The following is a 9,272-nucleotide window of genomic DNA, read 5'->3' on the forward strand; positions in this document are numbered from 1 at the left end:
AACTGCCCTCAGGAAGGAAGGGTTCCTCAGAGATCAAGTTTGCAGAGAAGCCTGCAGAAGTGGTGACAGGAGACTGTCAGGTCGTTTTAACTGTTATAAATATTATTTTAAACGTGAGTCTTGTTTGTGACTCTCCTTCCTGTTAGTGGTAGTTCTTAACAAGCTTGGACAAAGTGGCGTCGAAGCAGAGAAGTTCACTTGATGCTTTTGGGACTCAGCTTGTCAGGTTTTGAATTTATTCCTAAATAAATACTTTCTCCTCCCATGTAAAGATTGCTTTAGAAAAACACAGGAAAATAATTTTCTCAGAGAATAACCTATTTTTTTTTTTAAACCTAAGAAGTGATGTTTTTCTTCTCTCTGAGAAGGAGACTGTTTATTCAGGGTAAATATTCCGTTAAGAGAAGCAAAAGCCGCATGAGAGTATCTGGTCATCAGGGGCTGAACAAGCCTCAGGTAACCTGCCGTTTCAGTGGGTCATTTCAGAAAGTTACGATTTCAGTGCCAGCAGAGAGGAGTGTGACACTGCCCAGGCACCGGTCACGGGCTGCGGCCCTGAATCCCCCCCTCACCGGCCCCAGCGAGTTGGCCACGGTGGCCTCCCGTGCCTTCACCGCCTGCTGTCGGGGCATTTATGAGAGAGGAGAAAAGAATTATTCTCCTGAGATTGGTTTCTGGGTCCTGAGGACCCCGGGGGATTCAGAAGTGAACCCAGCACTAATCCCGCGAGGGCCCCGCCTGACGGAGAGTCCGCGGTGCTCCTGCACTGGGAGAGCTCTTTCCTCTTTTGGAATCAGTGTAGCTACCAGAAGGATTTCTTCCACCTTCGGAGTTTTAAAAAACCCGCTTTCGGCGGGGAGGGAGATTGCAGGCGAGGCTGTGGCCGGGGGAGGGGGAGCGCCGCACTGGGACGGCCGTGGGACGGTAGGGACTGTAGGGACCGGGTGCGTGTCCAGCCTCTCGTTCACCTCACAGTCAGGACTGCTGTAACTTCCTAGAGGCATTAATCTTGAACTTTGAAATGCCGTTTGCATTTTGAAACTACCATAAGCTTTAGTAGTAGATTTGAAGTCTCTGTGTTTCTGTGTTTTTCTTATTAGAATATACAGAGGCTATAACCTACTGCCGAGCATGACAGATGTCACTGTGGAAAATAACCTCTCGAGAGTCATCGCGGCAGTTTCCCACGAGCTGGTCACGTCGACCACGCGAGCGCTCACAGTAAGTCTCCTGGTTTGGTGTTCTCGAAAGTGATACTGGGTGGCTTGTGCAGTCGGTTCTTAATGGTGAGGGGAGGTGCTTGCATTAGAGTTCCTCTATGTGGGGCTTAATCCCAAGGACTGGGGTTCCCCGGAACAGAGTCTGGGTTTATTGGAGTGGCATGCGAACAGCTGTTTTCTTTCTTTCTTTCTTTCTTTCTTTCTTTCTTTCTTTCTTTTTTAATATTTTTATTTATTACTAGGAGAGAGAGAGAGAGCGTGAGCAGGGGAGGGTCAGAGAGAGAGGGAGATACAGACTCTGAAATAGCCTCTAGGCTCTGAGCTGGCAGTTAGCACAGAGCCCGACGCGGGGCTCGAACCCACGAACCGCGAGATCATGACCTAAGTGAAAGTCGGACGCTTAACCGACTAAGCCACCCAGGCGCCCCTGTTTTATTTCTGATTAAAGCAACACGTGCTGGTTGTAAAAGAATTCAGCCAGTGTAGGGAGACGTGAGAATAATAAACACCGCCATAATACGGGGTGGTAATGTGTCAGAAGTTCCAAATGCCTCTGATCTAACCGACTCCGTGAGTGTGTGCCGGACGCGCGGGGAAGAACCAGAGACGCCAGCAAAGGCTTCCGTGCGAAAGTCCCCGTGTCATGGTTTACGGCGCTGCCCTGGGAAAGAGCCATTGCATCCGAATGCGGGAGTGACAGCCACTGATTATGGCAGAAGACTGTGCAGCAGTGCTCTCATCACACACCTGTTACCGCAGAGCTTGGAGAGGTTTCCAGGCTGTCGAGAGGCGGCATCTGGGCTGTGATGGTGCGAGAGACCAGAGGCCACGTGTGCTTGCATGCAGCCCCGTCCGTTGGGAAAAGTCGTCTTCACACATGTACTTTTCTCAGATACTGAGGAAAACGACTGGCAAAAAATGACCAAAATGGATTTTAGGAATATGAGTTTTGTTTCCTTCTTTATGTTTTTCAGATATTTATAAGTTTTCTAAAATGAGCAAGGGTAACTTTCCTAATTAGAAATTGAGAATATTACACGAAGTTGTGTTAATTTGCTGATTACCCTGAAACTCCATCATTTATTGTATATGGCAGAAGAAATGCTTGCATGTTGTAGAAAATTCCCAATAGTTATGACTGGGCCGCCTTGGTCAGTACATAGTGCCTCTTAAACCCAAATGTCATTTGATTTCTTTGTAGTTTGGTCTTCACTGGATTCATTTAAAGTACCATAAGCTTCATTTATTTGTATTTATTGTGGCTTCCATGTGTCAGGCACTCTTCTAGGCCTGGGATGTAAACAGACAGGGAGCCTGTCGTGTGCCCCTTGCGGCCTGGTCAAGAGGTGGACATCAGTGAGCTTGAGCACAGGAGCAGACGGTGTGGGGAGGGCGCGGGGCCATTGCCGCGGGGAGCAGAAGGGCTGTGCCAGCTGCTGGCATTCATCGCGCCACAGAGCGGTCTCTCCTTCATGCCTGCGTCTCACTTGTCCGGTTCTGCCGTCGAAGGACGAGCCAGTCCCCTTGTAGGACAGATCGTGAGACACAGATCTCAGTTCTGTTTTCCCTGATTGTACTTTCTGTAAAGGGTAAAAGGAGGGTCATTTTGATAATTCTGTTTGGTGCGTGGGTATGATTTTCCTGTCCTTTCCTTTTTCAGTTCGGATGCTGCGAGGCTTTGTGTCTTCTTTCCACTGCCTTTCCAGTCTGCGTTTGGAGCTTAGGCTGGCATTGTGGGTACGTATTCTCAGCATGCCGCTGTCTGTGCTTACGTGATACAAACATCGTCATTGGGATCCCCTTGTTTGTTTCTTGAGTCTTTCCTCCGTCTGACCTTTAGAAGAATACCCAGCAGGAGGCTGGCCTCCGCCCTGTTAGCTAGTGAGGGAGCTCTCTGAAGTTCTCATCAGCGGGTGCCAGATGCCCACTCGTCAGTGCTTTGGAGGGTTTCAGGGTGGGACTTGCAGGTTCCTTGTAGGGAATTTGCATTTGCTGTCCAGATGTCTCTAATTGGCTTCTCTCCAAAGTCTTCCTTGTGTATTAGAAATTTGGTAACATTTTTTTGTTTGAAACCCAAGTGTGACCTATCATTCAAACTGATGATGAGCTACAGTGTGTAACTTAGGAACTTGTACTTACATTAGCAGTTTTCATTTAAAAATGATTTTCCTCCAGTAGATGCGCTAATAGCATCTGTGAAATAATTTCTCCTGTGAGTCTCCTGTGACACTAAGAAGTAAGCTTTTATTATGTATACCGATGACTGAGAAAAATTTCGGGACATACCAGCGCTTTTTAAAAAACTTTTTTTTGTAATTTTTTTTTTTTTTGAGTGAGAGAGAGCATAAGTGGGGGAGGGGCAGAGAGAGGGAGAAACAGAATCTGAAGCAGGCTCCAGGCTCTGAGCTATCAGCACGGAGTCCAACGAGGGGCTCAAATTCACAAGCCATGAAATCATGACCTGAGCCTTAGTCGGATGCTTAACCAGCCGAGCCACCCAGGTGCCCCAGGGCTCACCATCACTTTAAAAAAAATATATTTTTTTTAATGTTTATTTATTTTGAGAGAAAGAGTGTGTGAGTGGAGGAGGGCCAGAGAGAAAGATACAGAATCTGAAACAGGGTCTAGACTCTGAGCTTGCAACACAGACCCTGATGCGGGGCTCAAACCCACAAACCATGAGGTCATGAACTGAGCCGAAGTCAGAGGCTTGACTGACTGAGCCACCCAGGCGCCCCTGACCATCACTTTTGAAAAGTAAATCTGCAGATTTGTGTCTGTGTCACTGTATGACCAGCTAATATTTGCTTGGAGTGGTTGGATTGCATCTTCTGGTCTAGAATGACTGCTTCCCTGTGTCCACAGGTAGTTCCTGAGCAGCTACACTTTTCTGGTCATAGATCCAGCACCTGACCTGACTCTAGGCAACTTTGGCATTGGAGTAAAATATGCTGAATCAAGATTCAAAGAAAGTTAAAAAGTTATAAACAGTTTCAGTAGTTTTTTATTTTTTTATGTTTATTCATTTATTTATATTTACTTTAAAATTTTTTTTAAGATTTTGTTTATTTTTTTTCCTTTTATAGTTTATTATGTTTATTTTTGAGAGAGAGACAGAGTATGAGCAGGGGAGGGCCAGAGAGAGAGGGAGACACAGAACCTGAAGCAGCTCCAGGCTCCGAGCAGGCAGCACAGAGCCTGATGTCGGGCCTGAACCCACAGACTGTGAGATCATGACCTGAGCCGAAGTCGGATGCTTAATTGACTAAGCGCCCCTCAATAGTTTTAATCAGATCTGCTACCTGGTTTCATTTCTCCGATTTTTGTGGAGCTGAGCGTTTGTGCAGGAAGGATGCTAATTAACAAACGGAGGTCGCTTTATGAGCTGGTATAAAACCTATGGTGATATGCCTTCTTGGCTCATTGGGGAAGGCAGGACTGCTTTACAGCTTTTGTCATTTGACCTTGCACATGTCGGCTTGCAGGGCGCCCCCGCTGAGCGCCTCCGATGAGTCTCGGAAGAGCTGCACTGTCGGCATGGCCACGGTGGTCCTGACCTTGCTGTCGTCCGCGTGGTTCCCGCTTGACCTCTCTGCGCACCAGGACGCTCTGGTGCTGGCCGGAAACTTGCTCGCAGGTATTGGTGTGGAGGTGAAGCAGGGCTTCGGGTCTGTAGCCATAGGTTTCCTTTTGAGGGATGAGGTGGTGCGCATGCGAAGGAGAGATGCTGTGAGGCCATCACCAGGATGGCTCCAGCCCTTCGTCACAGTTCCCGATGTCAGCGGCATGCACAGGTGTGAGCTACAGGCACCTGTTCTGGGCCGACCGTTTTAAAGGTGCCCTTTTCCTGCCCAACCCGTCAGCTACAGGTAAACTCGTTCCTAATTTCATTTTAGTGGGCACCACATGCCAGGCACAGCCCCAGGCACCGCAGCTGTAAGAAAGGGCGCTGTGTGGGCCCTGTTCACAAGTCACATGCGGATTCAGTGGACAGCGCACATAAGCGAAGTCCAGTGGCTGCCAGGGTGGCTGCAATCGCTCCCCTTAAACAACAGACGGAGGGCGTAGCCTGTAGAAAGGCACAGAGACACAAAAAATTTCGTGACGTGTGAGGACTGCAGGTAGTTAGGGATGTTAGGTGAGGACGAGGACTGGTAGGGAGGACGTGAGGAAGGAGCGCCACCGAACTTGACGGGCGGGGCCGCCTCGCCAAGTGCTCCTCAACGACGACCATTCTGTTTGCCGTGTGACGTCATGGCAGAGCCTCGTGGAGGGGCTGGCAGTGGGGCTGGTGCGTTAGCAGGTCCCGTCCTCGGCCGGCTTCTGTGTGGCTTGGAGGGGAAGGTAGGGAAACCCATTTGCGAAGCTCATGTCCCCGTCGAGGCGAGATAATGGCTGTGGGCTGATGTTCCGGAAGGGGACGCAGGGGGCAGGATCGGCAGGCCTCGGCCACCAGTTGAATTGGGGTTATTGGGGTTGTAAAGGTCCGGGACGCCGGGGGTGATCGGCACGTCCTGGCTGGGCGTACGGATGGTGGTGAGGTCAGGAAAGTCCACCAGCTGGAGGCGCCCAGCAGGCTCCGAGTAGATGGCTCTAAATGACTTGCCTGCTGAGTTCTTTGCCCCACGTTGTGCCATATCACAGCCAGCGCCCCCAGGTCTCTGAGAAGTTCTTGGACCTCTGAGGAGGAAGCCAACCCAGCTGTCGCCAAGCAGGAGGAGGTCTGGCCGGCTCTGGGTGACCGGACCCTGGTGCCCATGGTGGAGCAGCTCTTCTCCCACCTGCTGAAGGTGATCAATATCTGCGCACACGTGCTGGACGATGTGGCTCCTGGACCGGCAATAAAGGTAACTTCAGGGGCGCCTGGGGGGCTGAGTCGGTTAGGCGTCCGACTTCGGCTCAGGTCATGATCTCAGTGTGTGGGTTCGAGCCCCACGTCGGGCTGTGTGCTGACAGCTCGCTCAGAGCCTGGAGCTGCTTCAGATTCTGTCTCTCCCTCTCTCTGACCCTCTCCTGATCACACTGTCTCTCTCTCTCTCCTTCTCTCAGAAATAAATAAAACATTAAAAAAAAAAAGAAAAAGGTAACTTCAGACTTGAACGGCCCTTTCAGCAGGGACGTCATGGGCGTCAGACATGCCGTCATTGACTCATCTGTCCCTTCCTTACTCTATTTTGCTTTAAATGGAGAAAATTGCTCATGTGGTGACTCTGAATTTAACACCTGAATATGTCATCCAATGTGTAGCTCTTTTGGTGCCACCAGTGCTGCCATCAGTTACTGTCGTCTCTGAGGGGAAGTGCTAGCTTTGTTCTTGGCTTTCAGCACGAGCCAAGGAAGCTCTGCCTTGAAGCCGCTGGCCGATTAGGTAACTACTCACCTGCTGTCTCCTGGGGTGTGGGCAGATCGTTTGTCTTTTCTGTGCAGTGCAGTTCAGTCAGATCACCTCCACACCAGACGATAAACTCTTTGCACAGTGAATTTAAGGTGGATGAGTTCACGTATAATTTAGGGAGGATGAGTTCACGTACAGTTCTATCCGATGGCTTGTACTCTCCCTTGTCCTCCGTCTCAGATTACTTCCGTCTCTAAAAACTCCTCTGACTTCACCACGTTCTCCTTCAACTGCCACTTGGTCTCCTCGTCACTGCAAACTGTTCTGAAGAGTCCCGTGTCCCCACATAACACCTTAGTGCCTCCCGTGGCTCCGGCCGTCGATTCCCCCATCGCAGCTGGTCGGCTTTTGGCCACCAGCTCTTCCTGCCAGGATGGGTCCTGGGGTCTCGTGGTGCTTCTTGGGTCCTGTCTTCTGTGCATCACTCGGCATCGCCCTTGGGTCCTGTCTTCTCCTGTGCGTCACTCGGTGCTTCTGCGCAGGTCCTGAAACCGTCGTTCCCGCTGGCCTCCGGGATGCCTCTTGTTTCCCTCTAACCACCTGCTTCCGGGCCCTCTCCTGGCATCACCGCTCTGCCCCCCATGGATGATCTCCAGGCCCTGTCCTGGGTTGGCCTCTCTCCACACTTCCAGGGCCAGTGCTGGCCGGCCAGTGCAACTCTGTACTGGTGGGAATGCCAGCCAGCACAGTAGCCACCAGCCACCCGTGGCGTCGGAGCACAACTGAGGATGTGAACTTCTAATTTTGTTTAATTGTCTTTAAATGTAAATGTCCACATGTAGATAGTGGCTCCAGCATGGGACGGGGCGGCTCAGGCCGGTCAGGTCTGCTCTTACGTCAAGATTTAAACATCAGACACCCCAAGTCTGTCTTTGGAGCGTCAGTCCAGAGACGTGCGTCGCGTCTCCTTGGATGGCTCGCGGGTCTCGGACCCGCTCTAGATCTGAGCTGCTCAGCCTCGCCCCTGCCTGTGCCTGCCCTCCTCCCCCTGCTTTGTGCTTCGTCAGCTGGAGACGTGGCGGTCACCATATTTCTTTGTTTTCGCTCATGAAGTCTGGTCTTTACTGAATATCTTGTAAAACCCCGTATACACACGTGCACACATGCATGTACTGTGCACACACAAGTACGTACACGTATAGGTGCACACATACACACACACACCTCTGTGTTCACTGCCGCTCTCCTGGTGCCAGCTGCTGGCCTGCTGGAGTGCTGCTCCAGCCTTTTCTTCTCCTTCCTGTTGAGGCAGCACTGTTAACGCACCTGCAACTGCAGCGTAACTGACGTGCTGTGCGAGCCACCGCTTACCGTGTAGGATCTGGGTGGGTTTACGCCATCACCACCACCCGTGTAGAATCCAGAAAGGAGCACTGTACCCTTGAACTGTCACCCCCAACCTCCCGGGCCCCCCAGCTCCAGGCAGCCACCACCTACTTGCTCTTTCTGTGACCCGCCCATGGCGGACCTATCTTGGGAAGGGACTGTGCCGTTGGCGTCTTTCATGGGTCTACGCTCCCAACGGAAGCTGTTGGCCACACTCCAACCGCTTCCCTGAGACTGTGGGGAGAGCAGTGGAGCTGGGGCCCGATGCCCATGCCCCCGCGGCCCCTGCAGCGTCTACTTCGTGCCTCCTACAGTTCTGTGCTCTGCCCTGGACTCCCAGCTCGTTAGCCTTGACATTGGATAGGTTCCTTCATCTCTGAGCCCTTCTCATCATTTGAAAACTGGGGTCTAAAACATTGCTTCGGACCCCTTTTCCTGCCCTGGCTCCCACAGAGCGCCCTGGCTGCCGCTGGGGGTGAGGGGTGGGCCCCGCCTGACCCCCTGATGGCCTTGACCCTCCACGGCGCACCTGTGGGGAGGTTCTGGGTCAGCCCCGGCCGCGTGTGATGGTTGTGTGGGCTGGCGAGGCTGGCGCACATACCGTGTGTGAGCTCTGTGAATGAGGGTTCCGAGAACAGCGAGGTTGCCCGGGTTGCTCTGCTCCAGGAGCAGGAAGCCACGTCCGCGACTTTCCGTTGGTACGCCGGTTCCGCTTCCTTCACAGACTCTGCTTCTTGTTGCAGGCAGCCTTGCCGTCCCTCACAAACCCTCCTTCTCTAAGTCCAATCCGCCGGAAGGGGAAGGAGAAAGAGCCAGGAGAGCAGGCCTCTGCGCCCTTGAGCCCCAAGAAGGGCAGTGAAGCCAGTCCAGGTAGGAAGTGATAACGGACGGGGGACGCCGTGTGTCATCGAAAGCGGGGACTTAGGCTTCCGTTCGTGCCGCAGTGAACGTGATAACTTGGAGCCAGAGAGTTTCCCAGTGTGGGTTCAGGTAGTAACTATTAATCCCCAACTGTGCAGACTGCGCGTTCCGGTCTTGAGCGCCTCTCAGTGTCCCTTGCCAGTATGTGGCCGCCAAGGTCTGCGGGCATCTGGCCCCTAGCAAGGGGCCCTGCCTGCGGTCCTCCCCACCCTACTTTTCCCCGCAGAAGAGGGTAGAAGAGACCCGGGTTTCTGTCAGGGAGGCGGTGTAGACGGCTGGGAGCAGAGCTAGCGGATGAAGCGGTGGTTCTGATACGGGAGGCCCTCGCCAGTGGGAAGTGGCAGGTTTACGTTTGGACACTGGGGTCAGTCGTGTGAACGGGCGGACCTGAAAGCTCAGATGGCGGAGGC

At 52.3% G+C, this 9,272-nt stretch overlaps 1 protein-coding gene across 1 annotated transcript in view; it reads left to right on the top strand.

Moving 5' to 3' along the window:
• HTT (huntingtin) overlaps nt 1-9,272 on the top strand; it is a 131,105-nt gene that overhangs the window by 56,829 nt on the left and 65,004 nt on the right. Inside the window, exons 23-27 of the mRNA XM_077750593.1 lie at nt 1,101-1,221; nt 2,881-2,957; nt 4,706-4,857; nt 5,865-6,067; nt 8,685-8,811. Coding sequence (XP_077606719.1) covers nt 1,101-1,221; nt 2,881-2,957; nt 4,706-4,857; nt 5,865-6,067; nt 8,685-8,811 — 680 coding nt within the window. The remainder of the gene's footprint in view (nt 1-1,100; nt 1,222-2,880; nt 2,958-4,705; nt 4,858-5,864; nt 6,068-8,684; nt 8,812-9,272) is intronic.

Source organism: Crocuta crocuta, unplaced genomic scaffold (assembly GCF_008692635.1).
Source record: "Crocuta crocuta isolate KB4526 unplaced genomic scaffold, BGI_CrCroc_1.0 scaffold179, whole genome shotgun sequence".
NCBI lineage: Eukaryota > Metazoa > Chordata > Mammalia > Carnivora > Hyaenidae > Crocuta > Crocuta crocuta.